This window comes from Nicotiana sylvestris, chromosome 12, assembly GCF_000393655.2.
Source record: "Nicotiana sylvestris chromosome 12, ASM39365v2, whole genome shotgun sequence".
Lineage (NCBI taxonomy): Eukaryota > Viridiplantae > Streptophyta > Magnoliopsida > Solanales > Solanaceae > Nicotiana > Nicotiana sylvestris.
Window position 1 is genome coordinate 46,878,855 of NC_091068.1, and position 23,344 is coordinate 46,902,198.

Below are 23,344 nucleotides of genomic sequence, written 5' to 3' on the forward strand. Positions count from 1 at the left end.
AATCGAATTTCTAGAAACTGAAGGCACATAAAGAGTCTGTAGTAGATCAAGGTGATGCGCAATCTCCATTATCAAACGATAAGTCCATATGCCTTCAATTGGAGCCTTCATACGATTTCCCGTGAATAAGAAATCCTTATTTGGATTTGTAGTTTGGATTGTAAGGAATCCCTTTCTTTTCGAACCAAGCTTTACATTTCAAGCAATCTTTCTGATAGTGTCCTTCCTTGTTACGGAAATGACACGTATCTGTCTTATGTTCTTTCTTAGCATCCCGTGGAGCTTTAGCAAGTGCTTTCTTCTTCTTGAACTTGTTGGCCTTCACTTTAAGTCCTTTACCAGCTCCTTGACCCATGAGGTTAATTGAATGATTCCCTTATTTCTTAAGTCTTGACTCCTCCTAAGTAAGCATACTAGACAATTCACTAACATTCCACTAACCCTTAATAATGTTATAGTTAATTTGAAAAGGTCCATACTCAGGAGTTAATGAGTTCAGAATAAACTGAACCAAGAAGGAGTCATCCACTTTCGTCCCCAAGGTCTGAGTCTTGTTGTAATGTTAGTTATCTCGATGATATGGTTTTGCATACTACGCGACCCATCAAACTTCACGGTCGTGAGTTAAGCCATTAGTAGACCAGCGAGAGACTTATCTGCAGAACGAAAATGTTCGTCCACAAACTTCACGTATTCCCTGGCACTTTCTGTTTGTAGAATAGTACTCTTAATGTTGTTGGCAATATTCATTCGCATAAACATAAGACTTAGCCTGTTAGAGCGTTCCCATGCTTTATGGAAAGACTTCTCATCCGCACTGCTCGAATCAGTAATGGCAGCGGGCTTATCATTAGCAAAGCCAAGTCAAGATCCATCACACCTAAGTGGAACTGGACTTGTTCATGCCATTTAGAGAAGTTCAACCCGTTGAACACAGTAACAAACGAAGCATGCGAATGAAAAAGGAATAGCTGCAAATAGATAATAGATGCTCACAAATCAATATGGATTCAACAAAACATTTAAAGCATATCACAATTTTCCTTTGAGTAAATACTACGACACACTATCATAATTTAAACGTCATTTAGTCTTTAATAGGTAATTAAATATTTTAACCAAATATATTTGTCATTTTTGGACACAATATATATTTGACTAAGAATATTAATTTACTTCATCATATTCATTATTCATAGAATAATTGATTCACCTTTTGGTAAATCCTTAAATATAGCAATAGTAAAAATTAATTTATCCACTAATTTTTAATTATAGACATTTCATTAATTTCATGAATAAACTTTAATTTTATGCATGTATATTTTTATAAACAAACTAGTTTGGCCACTTTAATGACTAACAATCAGCTCTAATCAATGTACCACCAATAAGTGGCAGAGTCACATTGTCTTGTAACAATCAGCTCTAATCAATGTTAGTTCGTTAAGCATGGCATTATTTTTTTCAAAAGCTCACACCATTTAAGAGTATCTTTTCACACTTTATATGTTATTTTATTTTTTTCTTTCAACTGAGACTTTGTTCTTAACCAACAAAAAATAATTGAAACAATAAATTTGTTTGGATGATTCTCAAGTAATAATGGTGATGCCACGTGTTGCTAGAGCTGAGTATATTGAAAAAAGTCTATTTAAAGGGGGGTCTTAAGATATGTTGAAAACGTAGGGTTAAGCAATGGCCTTTCAAGGGTCTTTGTTGCTAGGCCTCTTTCTATTATTAACCAACGTCTTGGTTTTAATAGAAGTCTCATTAGCTGCAAATGTGCCAAGCCATGAAATTACACTTCCATTCAACCGCACCATTTTCCCATCTGAATTCATATTTGGGGCTTCCTCTTCCACCTATCAGGTAGGATTTTGGACTTGGATTTTTGGTTTATTCTAGTAATATTTGAGTACATTATGTAGAAACCAACTGTTGGAAAATGTTGCTCATGACAGTATGAAGGAGCTTGGAATGAAGATGGTAAAGGCCCCAGTATATGTGATACCTTTACCCACACTCATCCTGGTCTCTTTCTTTCCTTTAGTCTCTCCTTTCCTTTTTGTTTTTTTTTCCCGATGCCATTTACAATATAATTATGTCTTGTTCTTCTTCTTTTATCCCACGAGCAGCTAGTTCATGTAGTTAGCAAGAATCCAACTAACTAAACTGGGCTAAAGTGAATTAATATGCTTGGAAACTTTTGTTGTGCTTAGAAAAAAAATTCCTGGAAAAGGAGACTCCATGCAATTATCAAGTTCAGCTTTTGTCGAAAACAATTTCTTCCGTGACTGAACAAACAAATCAAATTGGATAAGGAACCAATTTACTCACAATTTTGCATAGTGCAAATCAAAACCAAACCAAACCAGCTATATCGACTTGTTTTCGAGTTCTTTTTTTGTTATATGAATATTATTTTAAATTTTACTTTGTTAATCTATAAATAAAGTGTTGATAGGTGACTATATATTTCATAAAATTTTTAAAAAACTGAAAAACATATGATCTATTAAATATTCTTATAGAATTTTTTTTAGTAATACGTGATATAGTTATTTTCTTGGTCTTCGAACAATAATTTTTTGTTGATATACACTTTCAAGTTAATCGAATTTAATAATTAAATATAAAAATTAATATAAAACTTAAAAGATGATATGTTATAAATTTTAAAATTATCAAAAAACCATTTCAAATTCGAAAAATAGATAAGAGTTTAATAGATCTTGACATATGAATATGGAACAACCAAAAGATTGACGCGTTTCAATAACATTTGATAAGAAAGTTATGATACAACCTATTATTTAAAGTATAAAAAAATAGATACATTCCATGAGAAGATTACAAATATTTCTAGGTATCTTTTGAAGAAAATTCTATATAAATTCTTCAATGTATCTATAAAATTATATATTTATTTGTTGGTTTGATTCGAATTTTTATTATTGAATACCAAACCAATCAAACCAAACCTAATTAAATTTTAAATTGGTTTGATTTGACTTTTCGATTTGGTGTAGTTTTCTTATCCGGTTTGAACAGCCATAGTACTTCCTCCACCATGCCCATGGATTACTCATATTTGTTGAATGATCTCCATGTGTTTTCGGAAAGACCAAAAAGGAAGAAAAAAGAATATCTTAACCGTAGCTGATTGTCTAGGCATATATGTAAATGGACGTCCTTTTTTGCAATCAACCGAAGTCCTATATCGGTCCCACCCATGACCCAACAAATATCTGTAAGAACAGACCATGAAAATAAATTTATGTCAGATTTGTTCCATTTATACAGTAAATAAGGCAGCTATTGGGGCATACTTGTCTTGCACAAAGACACAGCATGGGAGGCCCCATACATAGACTGATCACTGGCAAAACTAGCAAAGCAGAGTGTCATGCTCAACTGTCCACAGTAGTATGTCTCAGTCTAGCCCACTCGGACCTAAATGTTTTTAATTGAAATTAAAAGGACACAATTGAGATCTGTATTTCAATTACTCAATCTTCTTCGTATCTTGCTAGCGTCTCCACCATCTTTAATACATTGAAAATGTGTGACTGTGCAGTGTGCACTCCAATGCTTAATTTATAAAGAAAAAGAAATCACTCAAATGCCAACAATTATTGGGAAGAAGTCCTTTTTTTGTCCATTCAAAAATATTCAACAATGGTTTATTTTTCTAACTCATTCGCTCTAAGAGTATGTTTGGACATAAGAAATTTTTTTCTTTTTTAAAAAAAATTCACTTATTTTCGAAATCAGTGTTTGTTCATAAAATTTTCAATTCTCACCTGAATATGCATTTTGGAAATTTTTGAAAATTTGAAAAACTCCAAAAAACTGTTTTTCAAAATTTTCACTCAAATCACTCACAAAACTTCAATGCATATTTACGGTACCAAGCTTTTTCCAAACGCCCACTAATCTATGAAATATTTACTCTTTATGGACCATGCATAAATATTTAAATTTAAACTTGAGATATTATGATATCTATGCAGAAAAAATATTGGATCACAGCAATGGAGATGTAGCTCTTGACTTTTATCATCGGTACAAGGTATGAAATTTCCAATGCTTACTATCGAGCGGATGAGGAGAAATGAAGAGATATATTCGTCCATTTTCTCAAAACTATAAAATAGGAAAAAGAATAACTCTAAAACTGTTATCAAAATTAATGCTTCTCCCTTGCAGGATGACCTTAAACTAGCAAAATTTGAAGGACTGGATGCCTTTAGGTTTTCTATCTCTTGGACAAGAATTCTACCACGTAAGGAGATTTGATAATATAACCTATTGTCCCGACTTTTTATTTGATTTACTTATGTCACTAATTAACGCATTTTATTCACCTTTGATGTGACAAGAGGTGTTGGTCAGATGGTTAACACCCTCTACCTACAACCTCAAGGTCGTGGATTCGAGTCACAAAAAAAAAATGCACTTTTGTTGTGTCTAAAATCTTTCATTAGCAAAAAAGAACTTGCTAAAATTTAAGTTAACTTCTCATAAGCTCCATCCATTATAATGTTAAAGTAACTAAATTATGCTTTATCCTATTAAAACAATTGAACTTTACTTAACATAATAGTAAAATCACTAAATTTTAGTAACCTTCCTATGATAAAATAATTTAGTAACGGTACTGTTATATATAGTGGATAAAGTTAAGTTACTCTAATAGGGATCCGGATATCAAATCGATGCAAGTAAAACTAGTGGCGGATTTACCTTATAGGTTAGGGGTACACGCCACCCGCACACTTGGCAAAAATACTTAGCAAGTATGTTGATATCAATGAAATAGAGATAATATATATAAATTGGTACTCATATTACACAATTGGCGCGTGGGTCCCATGTTTCAGCGTTGCCTCTTAAGGCTCATGTTTCCTGCAGCAGTGTTTCAGTCATTCTTTTTTTTCCCTACTTGCATTTGTATTTGTACCCGTTTTTTGGGTCACGTTTTAGTTTGTGCCCGCTTTGCAAAAAAATTACAAGCGTACCCATTTTTTCGCGTAACTTCAGCATACGGGGTTGAAGTAGCAAAGACAATCACGCAAAACTTCAGTATTCTGGTAGACAGGCAAGTGTGCTGAACCAAGTGTACTGAAGTTTTTGTTTATAATTGTTGAGCTTAAGCATAGTAGCTGAAGTTTTGTTCTCTATTTGCTGAAGTTTTGGTTTGTAATTGCTGAAGTTTTTGTTTTAGTTACTGGAAAAACTTCAGCTCTAGCTAAAGTTTTTGTTTTGTAACTGGCGAACTTCAGCAGTTTTTGTTTTTGTAACTGGCGAACTTCAGCTCTAGAGCTGAAGCTTTTGTTTTGTAACTGGCGAACTTCAACTTTAGAGCTGAAGTTTTTGCTATTTATTACTATGAATCCACAATAATCTTCAAAGCGGGAATCACATCGTATGGCAATCCACGACGATTTTCAAAATGCGAATTCACATCGTATAGCAATCTAAGTCCTTGTGAAATCAAATAGCTAGTATTCTTGCCAAATTACTTGTCGCATTTGAATTTTTAGTACTTACAATTAAAAGAAATTCTGAGTAATAGTAAGAAATATTTATTTAAAAGAGATAGTTGAAGAATAAACTTCGTCAAGAATATCTCCACAACCTATGTCAATTAATGGAACATTTTCACAATCAGCGACTCCAGAAAGGAGTGACCCATCGGATTGAGGGCGAATATAACTTTGAGGAGGAGAATGAGGAGGAGAAAGTGGGCTGAAGTTGGTTAAAAAATGTGTACAAGTTAAAACCTTTTTTAAAAATGGGTATAGGTTAAATGGGGGCGACCAAATAGGGCTTCCCGTGCAATTTTTACTACTTATTAGTAGTAGTCCTTAATTCCTTATCTTCTTTATTCTCCGGTGGGCCTTGGGCCCTCATTTCTTCTTAACGGGAGAAATTCAAAAATAGCCAAATTTATAAGTGGTCATTCAAAAATAATCACAGTTTCAAAAATAATTAAAATTTAGCCACTTTTCGTGTAAAGATAAATCTAAACGAAAATATTGTTCAAAATCCGAAAAAATATTCCATCATAATACACTGGAGTTTCAGTATAATATATCGGTCCACCATAATATACTGGAATTTGGAGCACCGGTGCTACAGTCTCTAGTATATAATACTGGAGCCAGCAAAGTATACTGGTCCATCATAATATGCTAGAAGTTAATACACAGGTGTACCGAACTCCAGTATATTATGTTGTACCGGTCTCTGTTGCCGCAAAATAGTGGTTATTTTTCAATAACTTGGCAAACGTTGACTATTTTTGAATAACCAGTCCAAAAGCTGGCTAGACCGTACTATTTTAACCTTCTTAACTTCCCCTGCTTCTTTGTTTTTCCTCCTCTTTCTTTTCTCTTCCTGTTATTTGCAACGGAAAATCTCTCTATCTTTTTTTAATATTTCTTTACGTTAGCCTTCATTTTGCTTTCTACTGTTATACATTATATCATGAACAATCTATCTCGATGCATAATTTTAAAATGATTTTAGGTAATATGTAGTTTCTTTATTTTTAACGATGGAACATTAGTTTATATATGGAGTATAATTTGAGCAATATCATTTATTGGCTTTTGAAAGAAAAACAAATATCTTGATTAATAGGGGGTTTGAGTTGATTTTCATAGATTGACAATTTGAAATTTTTAGTTTAGAAATAATTGTCATATAACTCGATAATTAAATTGAAAATATTAACCCAAGAACAATGATCAATTAATCAAATCGAACAAAAAATATATAGTAATTAAGCGATTTTTAAAGAAAAGTTTCTAATTGGAGGCGTATTTTGATGAATTATTATTATTCTTAATTTTATTCTAGAATATAATTAAATCAAGCATAAAAATAGAACTAAAATCGAACTTATTTCCCTATTTGTGGATAAAAGACATAATTGAATTAACCAAACACTAACAGAATCGATCCTTTTTCTTATTCGGTCTTTGTGGCTAGTAAATATGCTACATATAGTGACATCCGCAACCTTCAAATTCTAAATCCGTCTTTGTAAAAGTGTCTATGAGATTATTCTACCCATAATTACTGTCAAGTTAAAACAAATCATTAAAAAAATTCTCAGCCACATTGAAAGAGAATGACCTAAAGCGTCGGTGAGCGATGCTTTTAGTGGAGATTAACTTAAGGTTTAGACTTCTGACCTCTTTTTCCTCTATTATCATTATTCCAGGCTTGATTATCTAATTGCAAAATCTTTTCTATTATCTTATGTCATTTTCAGTTAAATATTAAAATGGAAGAGAGATTATAGTGTTGATATATATATATATATATATATAATTATCGGCGGTCATCTTATATGATTTACACCTATGATCATTATTCATTAATTTTGACTTCTCACTTTCTGTATCTTCACTTTCAGATGGGAAGCTAAGTAAAGGAATAAATCAAGCTGGTATCGACCACTACAACAGTCTCATCAATGAGATTGTAGCCCTTGGTTCTCTGTTCTCTTTTCCCTCTCTCATACATACATACAAACAAAAAAATGCTAAGATTGAGCTAATAATTTGATTTAATTACTATTTAGGTATCAAACCTTTGGCAACACTTTTCCATTGGGATGTGCCTCAAGCACTAGAAGATGACTACCTTGGTTTTCTCAGCCCTAAGATTGTGTAAGTCGCTGTAAATTAATTATTTTTTTCTTAATCGTCTTATACTAATAAAATGATTTGATTTACGGTTTACAAAACATTGTTTTATATAGATAAAGCATTGCCTTGTATAAATAATTATTTTTCTTCCAAGGAAAATAGAGCATAAATTATTAAGATCGTAAATATTACAAAGCCATAATATTATTACTGCGTAGGCGACATTCTAGTTTAAGTTACTCTTCAAAGTCTTGGTCAAACACTTGAATTACATAAAGGGAGAGGGTTTCCTAAAATTTAAAAATAAAGAATGTTATGAAAAACTCCAAGTTGTAGAACAAAATAAATTATCTAGTGTGTGTGCGCGCGCTACTTTATTGACCTCTATGTACTGTATGTTTAACTGATGAATCCCCCAACTTATGGATTAATGACCTCCATAAATGATATAGCTCGTGTCCAAATTTAGTATGTATATATCGTAAGTTCTAAGTCCAAACTAACACCAAATTAAATTTAAGAAATAATTAGTGATGAATATAATGACTTGTATTGACAGGGAAGATTTCCTAGATTTCGTGGAGATTTGCTTTAAATTTTTTGGAGATAGGGTGAAGCTGTGGTCAACCATGAACGAGCCATGGATTTTTTCAGTGACCGGTTACGACAGTGGCACGTTGGCACCCGGCCGGTGTTCTGTTTGGAGGAACAATAACTGTTCTGCTGGAAATTCTGCCACCGAGCCTTATACAGTTAGCCACAATATCCTTCTTGCTCATGCAGCTGCTGCTAAACTCTATAGGCAAAAATACAAGGTAATGATGTTACATTATATTTCACAAACTAAATTTTTGGAAAACCAGCTGATTAGGCAATAATTAGGTGGTAATATTCCCGAACAACATCACCCTTATAGTGAGAATAGTTTTTGTTTCATGCGTTGACGAAATAAAGAATTACACAATTAATTTACTTATAAGATAATTAGTATAAGTAAACTTTTATGATAAATATTAATTGATAATTTGATAAAAAATAATAACTGGCCAGCTATAATAGATTAACTTGTGTGTATATATATATATATATATAACACTTAAATCTAAATGAGAATTACTGTCTATTTTTTACTTTCGGAATCCTATTTGAGTGAAATCGGACCTACATAAATTAGTCTCTTTTCTTTCTTTCTAAATATTACTATTTACAAACTTAGAGACTGCATTTAATATTACGACCAGTAAAACTTTTAGTCTCGTAGTATGTTACATGGTACGTGTTTAATCTGTAATGAAAAGTATACTAGAGAAAACTAACAGTTGTGTTGGAGTATAATAAGGTGGTTATGGTAACCTGGTGTCACACCTCCTTTTTACACACCCGAAGGTAGTATAAGGGAGTTTTTTCAATTTAAGTGATATTATTCGAATTGGGATTAATTATTCATTTTTGTTCAGAATCGCCACTTGGGATGGTTTGTTTTCTGGTGTCCCAAGTCATCGGTTTATTTTTAAATCCCAAATCGAGGAAGATTTCGACTTTCCTTTTGAAGTCTGCGAACCAGAAATTCTGAGTAAGGAATTCTGTTAACTCGAAGGAAGGTGTTAGGCACCCCCGGATTCCGTGGTTCTAGCACGGTCGCTTAAACTATCATAATTGACCTATTATCTGATTTTAAAACATGTTTTAGCCTATGGTATGATTTTTGCGGTCCACGACACATTTTATTTAACGTTGTTGAGATTTGGATTTGGGTCACATGAAATGCACACCCGAGTTTAAGGAAATTAATTTAAATAGCGCGCCTAAAGCAACTAAGCACTTTCAAGTTTGCGAGGGCCATGGAAAATTCAACTAATGGCACACCTCGAATTTTAAGGATTTTAAAAAAATAATTAAATGCGGGCCACACATTTGGAGATTTTATTTGGCGCGGCGCACCTTCATTTTAATTTTTTTTAAGGGTATTCAAACTAAAATTTGAAGGGCCATAACTATTGATGTTACTAATATAACTCACCTTAATTATTTTAAGGGCTTAATTATTTAACACTCAATGAAGTTAAAAGTTCCATATTGTCGTTTAGTTAACAGTCAAAGGCCACAAATGGGCTTCCCATGTGAAGTCTAAAACCAGGAAAGCTAGCAAAAGAACTGGGCATGACTGGGCCGCAATTACGACCCAAATCATATTCGAAGGAAGCTGTCAAGCTTGGGCCCAGAAATGAGCCCAATTTCGAAACCTCAACAGGTCTAAGTGAAAAAACTCAGTGTCGAGTCCCTACAGCCAAGAACCAGCGATATTCAACAACAAAATAAAATCAATGGGACCAATATGTGTGCAAACAACCTCTAGGCTCGTTTTACTTAGCAGCAAGTAATGACAATGGAATTCTCATCATGGACAACATGTTTAATCTAATTTTAAACCTGTATCACTATGAGTCATGCATTTTTGACTTTATCCCATTACAGAAAACTTTTGAATATCTAAACAAGTCCAAAATTCATTCTCAAACCAATGCATATATCCAATTACCTCGAGTACCCAGAGATTGATGCCAATTAGACCAGTATTCATAAAATTTTACTCCCCAAAAGCAAACAGTCACCCTTTTTAATCGAATGCATTCTGATTCTCAAATAAAACTAAATGATAAGCTAGAGATCAAAAGAGTCTAACTACATGATTGAATATATGCATAACAAACAGTGAATGACTTAAATCACAGTCCCTATACACAAGATCTCAAATGTCCTGAATTACTTACACACCAATCAAACCATCAGACCATGTGTTTTCATCACAAACAAAATGCAGCATGAGTTTTCTAGGGAATAACACACTACTGCTATATTAAAATGAACAGGTCAGGCTAAATACTATTACAATATACCACTAAACTTCAGAAATTCTAAGTAAAGAACTAATATTGATGATTAAGGAAAAAACAGTATTCATTCATGAGATCTTCATGTAATTATAGCTCTCATACTTGCATCTCATCTCCTATAGAATCAGGGAATACCTGGAATTAAACGAAATAAGAAAAAGGGAGAATCAGCAATAATGACAGCAGGGAATCAGCAGCAGGTTCCAGTAACAAAAGCAAACCAACAAAACATTTTTCAAAACCCAGAAATGAAGTACCGCAGCCCAGAAATCAGTCTCAAACACACAATTAAACCAGCTGACCTCAAGACCAACCTCAATGACTAAGTCTCAAACCATTTTTAAGTTCAAATAATCAGGAAATCGATTCAGGAAGAAGAGAATTTCAGATTACAAAACTAAAGCTCAATGAAACAGTGTTTTCTCTAAAAAAATCTCCATTGAGCCTCAAGTAATTATGCCTTTATAGGCAAGTTACTAGGGCGGCCTTAGGTTTTTTTTTTTTCATTTTTTTTTATCCTTTCTCATTTTCCTTTTGCTAGTTAGCTCCCTTATTTTCTGACTTGGTATCCAAGCAAGGCTATTTTCAGCTTTCTAGGAAGCTTCTTGGGTGGTTACTTGAGAGATTCTCTCAGTGTATTGCCCCCAATTACCCCAAAGTGCCATGAAATTTACTTTGGACCAAATAGGGTCAAATGAACAAAAACCCAGACCCAAACTTGTCCAACGGGCAGACTTCCAAATTTGGGCCTTCATTCAATGAGCTGAAACTAATCAAACCCCAAACCCAGTCCGAAACAAACTTAAAGAGAAGGCAGCCCAAATCGAAACTGAGACGGCCCAAATATTCAATTCATCTTTTTTTTTTTTTTTAATAAAGCACTTTTAACAGAAAAATGTAAATTAACACTGAATTAATGAGCATCAATTCTGACTTAGGCTAAATGAGAAGGAGGAAAAGTTTAATGGCTAACAATTGAGCTTTAAGGTGAGAAAGAAAAGGAAAGAAAGTAACGATGAAGCCCCGATAAGCTTCGAAATCCTCAAGAACAAAGATGACTTTGATTCGAACTTGAACTCCGGCAAATCCAAGGCTTGACCAAACGGTGAGAATTGTAACACGAATATTAGCCGAACTTTCGTTCATGGCTAATAATTCATGCACCAATCCCCACCATGTACCAAGAAAGGAATGGGGCATAAGCTTGAAGAAGTTGAATCGTTTCAAGGATACGCGTCCGAAATCTGGCCAAAGTCAAAGGATAGAGCCTTCTTGACATCAACCAGACTTCCTTTGATGAAGAACCGAGGACTTCGTGCAAGTATCAACACGAACTAGGGATTTAAACCGGAAAATTGGAGCAAAAGGAAGAAAGTTTGGATTTTTATTTTTTTGATCTACAATTCGCCAGAATTGAGTAATCTTTTGGGAAAATCAAGGGCATGATGTGGAAGAGGGGATGATGAGGATTGGCTGGCTAAGATTTGGGGGTGTTTGGAGGAGCTCCGCCGCCGTGGGGCAATTTCCGGGCGGCGGAGAGACGGTGGAGATAGGCGGCGATTTGAGAGGAAAAGGGGATTAGATTTTGGAGCTCAATTAAATAATAGACTGGACCAACTTGGTCGTTTAATGCTGAAGGAATACCTAAACGACGTAGTTAGGCATTGATACTACGTCGTTTTGGCTACAATGAAACGGACCGGGTATGGGGACGGGCCATGACCAATTCTGGACGGGTTTCAAGAAGACCTTCGTTTGGGCCTAAGGGAATTAAAACAGCTCAAAATGGCATCAGCCCTTTTCTTTATTATTCCTTTTCTTTCCCTTTGTTTTTTTTTTCTTTTTCTTCTTCTTTAATTAAAAATCCTAAAATTGAGATCCTAGATTATCTAAATATGAAATTAAACTAATTATAAAAATTATAAACAATACTTAAATCTGAATTAAAAGAGAAAAATCAATAAGCTAAAAATCAAAAGACGAAAATGTAAAAATGAGCTATTTTTTATGATTTTCGAATTTCTATAAAACAACTAATTTACTAATTAATCTAAAAGATATAAAATCTTAAATGCAAATGCCATGTATATTTTCTTTTTTGAAATTTTTTCATGATAAAAATAAAAATTAAACGTGCACAAAAATGCAAACAATTAATAAAAAACCTATAAAATCCTATAAAATGGTAAATAATTAGAAAAAATCTATTTTCTTTGATTTGATAGGAGCAATTCATATAGGGCAAAAATCACGTGCTCACACCTGGTCTTTCTTTTTGCCCCTCAATAAACATAAAATATCTACCGCAGTCAGACCTCTCTATAATAGCATCGCTATATAATAGCAATTCATTATATATTATGTTATAATATATGTTCTCTATAACAACACTTTGCTATAACAATTAAAAAAAAATCAAAACAAACAAGACTGTTATAAAAAGGTTTAACTGTATATATTTCTAATGATGATGATAATTGCACAGCCAACTCAAAAAGGGGAAATCGGAATTATTCTAGTGTCTCACTGGTTCGAGCCTTTCTCCAACAAACCGGAGGACATTAGAGCATCTAGACGAGCACTTGATTTTATGCTTGGATGGTAAGTCCAAATATAAAGATTGTTCAGATGGTATAGAGTACTCCCTCTGTTTCCTTTTATTAGAATTTAGATCTATTGACTAGACATGTCCCTTAAGAAATTATTTATTAAAAATTTATTTTACTAAATTATCTTTGGTAATAATTATTAAAGTTGTAACTCCAATAAATTTGAGATGTGTGGGGGTTTTAATGCTAAAGATAATTAATATCAAAAAGAGAAAATAATAATTTTTTATTTGTATTTGATAAAATGAACAAGTAATTTGATTTAATTTTATTTTTTAGTATATGAAACTAGTAAAAGGGAACTAAGAGAGTATTAAATGTCAATATTACTTAATTTTTTTTCAGATGCTTAAACCTTTATTTGCAGGTTATTACACCCTTTGACTTATGGAGATTATCCCATAATCATGAAGGGACTTGTCGGAAAGCGCTTACCAAAATTTACCCCTAAAGAATCTGAATTGGTAAAAGGGTCCTTTGATTTCCTTGGAATGAACTATTACACCTCAAATTTTGCAGCCCATCTATCTAGTCCACTTAATACTGCTAATGTCAGCTTCACAACTGATAATCAAGTTAATCAGACGAGTAAGTTTTTAAGCTAACACATTAAATTGTAAAATTCCATGTTGATTACTTCATTTTATGTTATTTGTTGTATTCTTTTTGACAATTGTATGGCGATAATCCTGTAATTTTATCAATTTATCCATTTTAACCCTGTTCTTTATTTTTTATTTTTCTTTGTTTTTAGCTTCACGAAATGGACAGCTTGTTGGTGATCCGGTATGTTTCTTAATCCAACCTCCCCCCCCCCCTTCCCCACGCAATTTTTTTTTACGATGTTTATAATGAAGATGCCATCTCAATTCTATATATGATAATTTGTGACTGTAATAAGTTATACATGCAATAAATAATCCTATTGAAAAATCATGTGACGAGTAATTTATTGTATGTTATATGGGCACTGAGGAGATTTACTTTTGAGCAAATCCTCATTCGAGAATAATTGTGCTAGTAAATGAGAATTCTTGAACTGTGACGAAGTTGAGTAAAAGTGAAGACTAAGAAGACAAACAATATTGCTAAAATGAATTTTTACTAATCAAATTCAATGTTCAGATAAGTGGATTAGTCTCACATGTTAGGACCAAAATAATCAGGTGTCATACGGAAGCTAGCAAAACAAATCTTGAGCGACGATAAATTATACAACAAAGGAGAAATGTACCAAAAGAGACACAAATATTTAACGTGGTTCGGTCAACTGACCTACGTCCACCGCGGAGATGAGCAATCCACTATATAAAAAGAGAGTACAAAATATCGAGAGAACAACCTCACAAAGAGGCAAATACAAGTGACACACTAACACGTGTCCCGTAAAGTTCTTCCCCTAAACACTACTCTAAACCCCTATAGCTACATTGTGGATACTACTGAATGAGAATGACGGATCTTCAATTTATAGAACTCCAAACATTTTCCTACAAGAAAAAAGACTAGCCAAGTATAGGAGAATTATAATTTCCTTCTACAAAAAGGAAAACTCAATTAAGGTAATTATATTGCCCTTTCATTCAACAAATAGGAAAACCAAATATGGTAAGAAAATTATGGCAAACACCTAACAATTTTCCCCCTTGGCCGAAATTTTCTGACAAAATAAACTTGATCCACTTTCTTCACATAGCTTTCAACAAGTCGCATCTCCAAATCTCCACCACAAAGTTTGTCTCAACGTGCATAGCACACCGGTCAAATTTCTCAGAACAAAATCATGATTATAGTCAAATATGTTGTGACTAGAACTAAACCCGCCAAGATGAATCTGTCTTGAACCTCGCTCTGGTACCACTTGTTAGGACCGAAATAATTAGGTGTCATACAGAAGCTAGCAAAGCAAACCTTGAGCGACGATAAATCATACAACAAAGGAGAAATATACCAAAAGAGACACAAACATTGAGAAGGTACTCAAGAGGTTCAATATGACAGATGCAAAAGTTGTTAGTACTCCTCTTGCTAAACACTTCAAATTGAGTATTAGTCAGAGTCCATCTACTGATGAAGAGAAAAAGGAGATGTCTCGTATTCCTTACTCTTCTGCCGTTGGTAGCTTGATGTATGCTATGGTTTATACTAGACCAGATATTGCACATGTCATTGGTACTGTTAGTAGATTCCTTTCTAATCCTGGAAAAGAACATTGGGATGCAGTAAAATGGATATTAAGGTATTTGAAAGGTACTGCAGATTTGAAGCTGTGTTTTGGCAATGGCAATCCTGAACTTATTTGTTACAGAGACTCTGATTTAGGAGGCAATCTTGATAATTCAAGATCCACTTCCGGTTATTTGATCACTTTTGCAGAGGGAGCTGTTTCTTGGCAATCTAGACTACAGAAGTGCATAGCTTTATCCACCACAAAAGCAGAATATATTGTTGTCACAGAAGGTGCCAAAGAACTATTATGGATGAAGGAGTTTATTAATGATCTTGACTTTGAGCAGCCAAAGTACATCTTATTTTGTGATAATTAGAGTGCTATCTGTCTCACCAAGCACTCCACTTTTCATTCTAAGACCAAACATATAAATAAAAAGTATCATTAGATAAGAATGGCCGTGGAAGAGAAATTATTTGAGGTTGCGAAGATACACACTGATGAAAATCCTTTGGATATGCTGACAAAGGCGGTAGTTGCAGATAAACATGAATTTGTAGAAAATTGGCAGGCATGAAGCTTGTCAATATTTTCTCTACTTAAAGACACATTTGGCCCCTTGGCTGGAGGGGGAGTTTGTTGGGCTCATGCCCATGTTGTCCAGCCAAAGGCCCAATGGCCTAATCCTATTCTCTTTTGGTTTCCATTCCTATTTGGAATTGGATTCGGTTTATTCCTATTTTGAGTGAGTTTTGGCTTTAAGAGAAAGCACCACTCATGATCTATAAATAGGACAACCTTGGAGAATTATTCTAGGCTCATTGATACAAGTCTTTGAAAGACTTAAGCACATAAGAGTAGTTTTTGAGAGAATTTTCGTCAAGAGAGATGAGAGGAAAAATATTTGTTTTGCTGCAGATTTTATTCCGACCAGCCAACATTCAAATCACGTTTTCGATTCGTTAACCGTTGGATCGGGATGAAATTACTGAGTGTTCGTAACATCTTGGTCTTGGATTTGAACAATGGAGATCGGATTTGGAGCTCATAGAATCTGATTTCGATCCTCGAACAACAACTTCGTTTTTGTGGATTTTCCTCTTTATTCAATTGATTAGTTGTTGCTCTTGTTACAGTTGTTGCTCCGTATTTGGCACTTGTTGTGTATCCAATTTAGACAACTTTTGTAACCCTCTTTATTGTTATAGTGGAGCTTTTTGGATCTTTGTGATCCCGTGATTTTTACCTTCGATTTGAAGGGTTTTCCACGTTAAAATTTGGTGTTCATTATCTTCTTTATTTTCGTGTTTGCCTCTTCCTCATCATAACATCATATTGTCGCCGAACTCCATCCATTATAATAGTAATTTTATAACCAATTTTGTTACGGCAAAGTAATTGAATTTTACACGCTATAATAGTAAAATTACTAAACTTACTCGTTGCACTATTAAAGTCACAAAACTAATTTTATCATTATAAAGTAATTAAACTTTACACACTAATAGTAAAGTCATTAGTTTATCCAAGATAATGATAAAACATAGTATTAATTATCAAATTGAGTAGATTGAATTATAATGTGTAACATTTAGTAACTTTATTGTTTTAATGGGTAAGATTTAGTGGTTTTGCTGTCTTAATGTTTAAAGTTTAATTACTTTAATGTTATAAAACATTTTATGATTTCACTGAAATAATAGGTAGTTAAAGTTCAAATTAGTTAAGCATGACAAAAATTAATTTTGTGAGTTTATTGTTATACTAAGTATAATTTGGCGATAGGGGTTTGTTTTATTCCATCACCTCTAATGTGCTTTAGTAGGTAAATTAGTATATGAACTCTTATGGTTTTTTGTTTCCTATTATTGTGTTATCCTCACAAGTTTGAAAATTTAACATTCTGCAGACGGGTGTGAGTATTTTCTTTGTTGCACCAAGGGGACTCTATAAGCTTCTTCTTTACATAAAGAAACATTACAAGAATCCCAAAATTTACATCACAGAGTGCGGTAAGCCAGTGATCAATTGAACATGTTATACGTTAATCATTTCTTTAGTTACATATATTGACTAAGTTAAGAATCTCTGCGTATATCGGTTTTAATATTGTTTTTCTTTTTTTGGATCGTCAATAGGAATGGGTGAGTCTAATATTACCAAAGTTGAAGAGGGTGTGAATGATATCCAGAGAGTTGACTTTTATAAACGCCACATCAAGGCTCTTTACGAAGCTTTTAAGTAAGTATAATTTATTTATTTTAATATTTTGATTATTAACCGTTATGTATCTTTTAACTTTAAATAAAAAACAATGCTCTTTTTTATTTAGTTTTCCCTTTTTTTGCAGAGAGGGGGTGAACGTTCATGGTTTCTTTGCATGGTCATTTTTCGACAACTTTGAATGGGGTTCAGGATACACCCAGAAGTTTGGCATCAACTTTATAGACTACAAGAATAATCTCAAAAGATACCCCAAAAAATCTGCTCTTTGGATGAAGAGATTCCTTCTCAAGTAGAATCGTGATTCTGTGCTGAATGTATCAAATAAAAGTTCCGTAATGGAAGTGTTTCAAGCGTATTATCTATGATTGCCCGTTTTAATACCTTCTTTATGATTCTGCAACAAGTTTTATTATATCCAGGAAAAATACATAAGTTGCCTTAAATTAGTACTACAAATTTATGTTGCTAATCTTATTTAGCGACAAATTAACGATGAATTTGTGTCTGTCCATTCGTAGCTAACCCTTTTGCGAAGGGAAAATCAAATCCATGCAAAGTTTGCAATTATTAGCGACGATTGTATTCACTGCCATATTTAGCGGCAGAACAATCCATCGCTAATTAATTAATTAATTCAGTCCAAATTCAAAATTAATTTTGTGTTATAATTAATTCAGGACGAAAATTCAGTTGCTAATCTGTCACAATTTTTTATTTCATATGCTACTTTTAGCAACGAAAAATATCCGTCGCAAAATTGTGGAAGATTTCATTTCCTTGTGGAATCTTTTATTTAATGTTTTAAATGCATTCTGTTCAAACATATTACATGAAATTTAGTAACACCAGAAAATTCTCTCTCTAAAAATAATACTCTCTCCAACGGCTAACTCAACGACTATATTATCCAGCTCGTATCTCCACGCTCCACCAGATGGAGCCGCCGGGAGGCCTACTTCCGGCGAGTAAGGAGAAGCAAAATATCCCCTTGAGGGAGCGAAACTACCCACTGAAGGAATTCAAAAGAAAATCTCTTATGCAACATAGGTCACAACTCCGTCTTCTTCCAATTCGAACCCAATTCGCCATGAAAGGGAGCAAGTTATTGCAAGGCATACAACTCACAATGGAATGCAAACAGTGATATTCAAGGCTAAAGACTTCTATGGCATAATGGCAGAAGAACGTAAGTACACAATTATTGGTCGATTTCTTAAACCTCGCCCCCAAATTGATAGAATTAGGTCAAGGTTTAAGGAGCTGATAACTCTGAAAGAATCCGCCAGAATTAGTGTTTATGACAATTACAATGTCTTCATCGATCTGTTCAACGAGGAAGATTGGCAAACGATAATGTTTAAAAGAGTGATTGAAATTGATGGTCGGCAAATGTGGCTACAAAAATGGTCCCCTGATTTTAAACCTGAGGAAGATCTCTATGTTGCCCCAGCGTGGGTATTACTGCCGGGACTGCCTTTCCATATGCACACATGGCACTATGTTAAACAAATTCTCAGTTCTGTTGGAACCCTTTTGGTTCTAGATGCGGCTACCTGTGGAAGAACTAGACCAAGATTAGGGTGGAGGTTAATCTTCTTAAGCCTCTGCCGGAAAGTGTATTCATAGGCCAGGAATATGAGGATTCACCACTAGATGGTTACACTCAGAAATTAGAATATGAGGCCATACCTAAGTATTGTAAACATTGTAGAAAACTGGAACACAATGTGATTGAATGCATGGCTTTAGATAAGAAGATTGCAACTAATGTCGAGGAGGTGCAAGACAAAAGCAAGGAGCAGCAAACCAAGAACAAAGTAGCTGGTAAAGAAGAAGACCGCAACAACAAGCTAGAGAAAAATGAGACTGATACTACAAAGAATCAAAAACCAGTAGAGGGTGAACAGACTCTGAAGAGAAAAACTCAAAATATTGAGGAGGAAGAGGTAAAACAGAAAACAGACAGCCCTATACTACAACAAAAGATTGATGCTGAAACAAAAAGGAAGAAGAAAAAGAATAAGAAAGCAATGAAAATGCCAAAAAAGAAGAGCAGTGTCAAATTCAAACCTGCTATCAGAGATAAGATCACTAAGAAGCACTATCATGTCAAAAGCCTATCAATTCCACTACAAATAACAGCCTCGATGACTTAAGGTAATCACCAAGAGAATGTTCTAAGTAAAGATCGAGTAGCAGAGGGGGAACCCACTATGACTACTAATCAACTTCATGATACTGGAGAAATAAGAGCAAAGAGTACATGGAAGGAGGTAAAGAGCAGTGAGGAAAACAACAATGGCCAAAACAAACACAAGGGAGACAATCAAGAGAACAATACAATCACAGAGGCTACAACTGAGGATGTCCAGTCGACTAGCTTACCCTCTGATATCAAAAACCAAAAATCCATAAATATTTGTGTATATCTTAATTGGGATCACACGAAAAATCAAAGCCAACTGCCTGAATGTTGCAACCAAGGACAAATCAACCATATGGAAGAAGAAGAAACTATGGAATCCAAAACTATGACTGATAGAGAGGAGGTTACTTCTCAAAATCAGAATGAAGATGGATTTTCCTATTCTAGAGAAAGCAGCAGAAACAGAAAGAATGATAGGAAGAAAAGTAAACAAAAAGACCTCACAGAGATTGCTGAAAACTCCATAGACAAAAATGAATCACCTCTGTCCAGAGAAAGAAACAGAAACAAAAAAGCAGGAAAACAAACCAAAAACAACACATCCTCTTCTGGTAAAGAAAGAGGAAGCAAACAACAAACCTCCCCCTCAAACCAATGATTAGTACAATCTTATGGAATATAAGAGGGGTAAGATCCAAGAAGGCGATTCACAGACATAAACTTCTTATCAACATCAACAAGGTAGTTTTTGTGGCAATATTTGAACCCTTTGTTGATATGAATAAGATAAATGGATACAAAAGGTTCTTACGATTTAAACATTGTCACGCTAATTTCAATGGTAAGATCTGGTGCTTCTGGAACTACCTGGATCACACTGAGGTGTTGTTAAATAGTGAACAATAAATTACTCTCAATATGAAAGAAAATGTTGCAGATTCAGGAACCTTCATTACAACAGTATATGCCAAATGTACTACTAGTGAAAGAAGAGATCTGTGGGATAATATTCATAACATGAACAACACTATTGATGGCCCTTGGTGTATTGGTGGTGACTTCAATATTATCATGGATACGATTGAAAAACTAGGTGGTAATCCTCATCGAGCATATAGAAGTCTGGTTTTTATTAGCACTATGGAATCTTATGGCTTAATGGACATTGGTTTCACTGGACCAAGATACACTTGGTGCAACAATAGAAGACCTAGCAAAAGAATTTGGAAGAGATTAGACAGGATTAAGATCAATGATCAATGGGCTCAGCACTTCCAAAATAACACTGTGAAACATTTTGTAAGGAATGGTTCTGATCATAGAGTCATTCTAGTAAAATGTCATAATGACCAACAACATTACATCAAATACTTCAGATTCCTCAACTTTTGGACCACTCAACCTGGATTTCTATATATGGTTTAGGAGATATGGAACACCAATATTGAAGGTAATGCTATATGGAGGCTCCAAAGTAAGCTGAAACATCTTATTAAGCATCTCAGTCAATAGTCAAGGGAAAATATTGGGGACATTCATGAACAAGTAAGTTCCTGGGAAGCTAAGGTGCAAATCCTAGAAGAAATTGATATGCAAAATAACAATTAGCAAGGAAGAGAAGAGCTAAACAGATGTTATGCTAAATATACTAAATGGCTGGGAATGCAAGAATCCTTGATGAAATAGAAAGCTAGGATTAATTGGTTCAAGGATGGTGACTGCAACACTAGCTATTTTCATAGTATTCTGAGAGACAGTAGAAGAAGACTTCAACTTCACAGAATGAAAAATCATAGAGATAGGTGGATACAAGGTGAGGATAGAATTGTTAAGGCTGCTGTCAAGCACTTTAAGAGTTTCTTCAATCTCAACCAGCAGCCTAGTGTGAGCAATGATATCCTGAATTGCATTCCTAACCTTATTACAGAGCAAAACAATAAGAGGTTGATTATCATGCCTTCAGAAGAGGAAATCAAAGACACTGTTTTCAGTATGAGCATTGAAAGCTCTGCTGGACCTGATGGCTTTAATGAAAAAAAATTTCAAGCTACATGGGATATCATCAAGCGAGACATCATTGAAATTGTCATGGATTTCTTTAAAGGGAAGAACCTCACTAAATTTTACTCTCACACCTGCATTGCTCTTATCCCCAAGGTGGATTCTCCGTCCAGATTTGAAGAACTCAAACCTATTAGTCTATGCAATTACACTAGTAAGATCATCTCTAAACTTTTATCCAGAAGGTTGAATCCTCTTCTATCCAAGCTAATCTCTAAAAACTAAAGTGGTTTTGTCTCTGGGAGACTAATCACATAAAATGTAATGCTAGCTCAGGAGATCATTCATGATATCTCAAAACAAAATAAGGGTGGAAATATTATTATGAAACTTGACATGGCTAAAGCCTATGATAGGCTCTCTTGGGGCTTTCTTATTGTCGTCCTTAATAAATTTGGGTTCTGTAAAGAATAGTCTGATATGATTTGGAGAATGGTCTCAAATGTTTGGTACTCGATTATTATTAATGATACTAGGCAAGGCTTCTTTACCTCTTCTCATGGACTCAAGCAAGGGGATCCTTTATCCCATCTCTCTTTATTCTTGTTGCAGAAGTATTAACTAGATCTTTGAACAACCTCATTCATAAGGAGAACTTCACTAGCTTCTCTATGAATAAGAGAGGGCCTCAAATAAATTATCTAGCTTATGCTAACGATATTGTTATCTTCTGTGGTGGTAATTCAAAAACTGTCAAGACGGTGATAAAAGAGATCAGAAAATATGAAAAGGCATCGGGTCAGCTTGTCAACAAGGATAAAAGCTTTTTCCTCACTGGCCCTAAAACTAGTGCTTATAGAATCAATAGATTGAGAGATTGCACAGGCTTTATGGACAAGAGCTTCCCTTTCACTTATCTTGGTTGTCCAACATATGTTGGAAGGAAAAAGATATGCTTCTTTGATAACATGGTTACCAAAATTATAAAGAGTCTTAATGGATGGCAAGGTAAAATGTTAACCTATGGGCGCAGAGTGGTTCTCATCAAGAGTGTTTTACAGCCTCTGCCCACTTACACGCTTACTGCTCTAAACCCTCCCAAAGGCACTTTGAACCTCATTGAAAAACATATGGATAGGTTCCTTTGGGGAACTACTGGGAAAAAAAATAATTATCATTGTAGCTCTTGGAAAATCTTATGCTTTCCTAAAGAGGAAGGTGACATTGAAATTAAAAGTCTTGAAGATATCTCTGCCACCTTAACTATCAAGAGATGGTGGAGATTTAGAACTAAACCTTTATTATGGGCTGATTTTCTCAGAGCTAAATATTGCCCAAGGAGTCATCCTGTTAAAAAGAAATGGATCTAGGACAACTCAAAGGCTTGGAAACATTTGCTATGGGCTAGAGACAAAGTAGAAGGCAATAACATATGGCTTATTAACTCTAGTGACTGCAGCTTCTGGTGGGACAATTGGACAATGATAGGTCATTTGGCTTATGGCAATAATAATATCACTACCTCCATTGGTAATAAAACCAACGTTAATGAATTTATTAGCAATGGTGGCTGTGACATGAACAAGCTGCACAACACCCTCACAAATCAAATAGTGGAAGCCATTAGCAAT

At 34.2% G+C, this 23,344-nt stretch overlaps 3 protein-coding genes across 4 annotated transcripts; all 3 read left to right on the forward strand.

Annotated features, from left to right (window-relative positions):
* Positions 1-1,672: 1,672 nt before the first annotated feature.
* LOC104210947 (beta-glucosidase 12-like) lies at positions 1,673-17,931 on the forward strand. Of its 2 annotated transcripts, none has more exons than XM_009759923.2 (13): positions 1,673-1,872; positions 1,965-2,034; positions 4,017-4,075; positions 4,213-4,288; positions 7,433-7,510; positions 7,601-7,688; positions 8,227-8,482; positions 13,047-13,162; positions 13,538-13,758; positions 13,925-13,956; positions 17,250-17,352; positions 17,479-17,581; positions 17,691-17,931. In XM_009759923.2, the coding sequence occupies exons 1-13, from the start codon at positions 1,699-1,701 to the stop codon at positions 17,857-17,859; spliced, it is 1,545 nt and encodes a 514-aa protein (XP_009758225.1). In that variant the 5' UTR covers positions 1,673-1,698; the 3' UTR covers positions 17,860-17,931. The 2 variants fall into 2 exon arrangements, with proteins under 2 accessions (XP_009758225.1, XP_009758226.1); XM_009759924.2 differs by having other exon boundaries at positions 7,433-7,465.
* A 1,848-nt stretch (positions 17,932-19,779) lies between these two features.
* On the forward strand, positions 19,780-20,370 carry LOC138882991 (uncharacterized). The gene has a single exon (XM_070163643.1). It carries the CDS (start codon positions 19,780-19,782, stop codon positions 20,368-20,370), a length of 591 nt encoding a protein of 196 aa, XP_070019744.1.
* A 260-nt stretch (positions 20,371-20,630) lies between these two features.
* On the forward strand, positions 20,631-23,083 carry LOC138882992 (uncharacterized). The gene is made up of 3 exons (XM_070163644.1): positions 20,631-21,044; positions 21,399-21,869; positions 22,250-23,083. Exons 1-3 carry the CDS (start codon positions 20,631-20,633, stop codon positions 23,081-23,083), a joined length of 1,719 nt encoding a protein of 572 aa, XP_070019745.1.
* Positions 23,084-23,344: the final 261 nt, after the last annotated feature.

Coding starts and splice junctions, on each gene's coding strand:
- LOC104210947 (XM_009759923.2), top strand. CDS start 1,699: ATGGCCTTTCAAGGGTCTTTGTTGCTAGGCCTCTTTCTATTATTAACC. Junction 7,689..8,226: donor TTTCTCAGCCCTAAGATTGT/GTAAGTCGCTGT, acceptor TTGTATTGACAG/GGAAGATTTCCTAGATTTCG. Junction 13,759..13,924: donor TAATCAAGTTAATCAGACGA/GTAAGTTTTTAA, acceptor CTTTGTTTTTAG/CTTCACGAAATGGACAGCTT.
- LOC138882991 (XM_070163643.1), top strand. CDS start 19,780: ATGACTACTAATCAACTTCATGATACTGGAGAAATAAGAGCAAAGAGT.
- LOC138882992 (XM_070163644.1), top strand. CDS start 20,631: ATGAAAGAAAATGTTGCAGATTCAGGAACCTTCATTACAACAGTATAT. Junction 21,045..21,398: donor CTGATCATAGAGTCATTCTA/GTAAAATGTCAT, acceptor TTGATGAAATAG/AAAGCTAGGATTAATTGGTT. Junction 21,870..22,249: donor GCATTGCTCTTATCCCCAAG/GTGGATTCTCCG, acceptor TAATGATACTAG/GCAAGGCTTCTTTACCTCTT.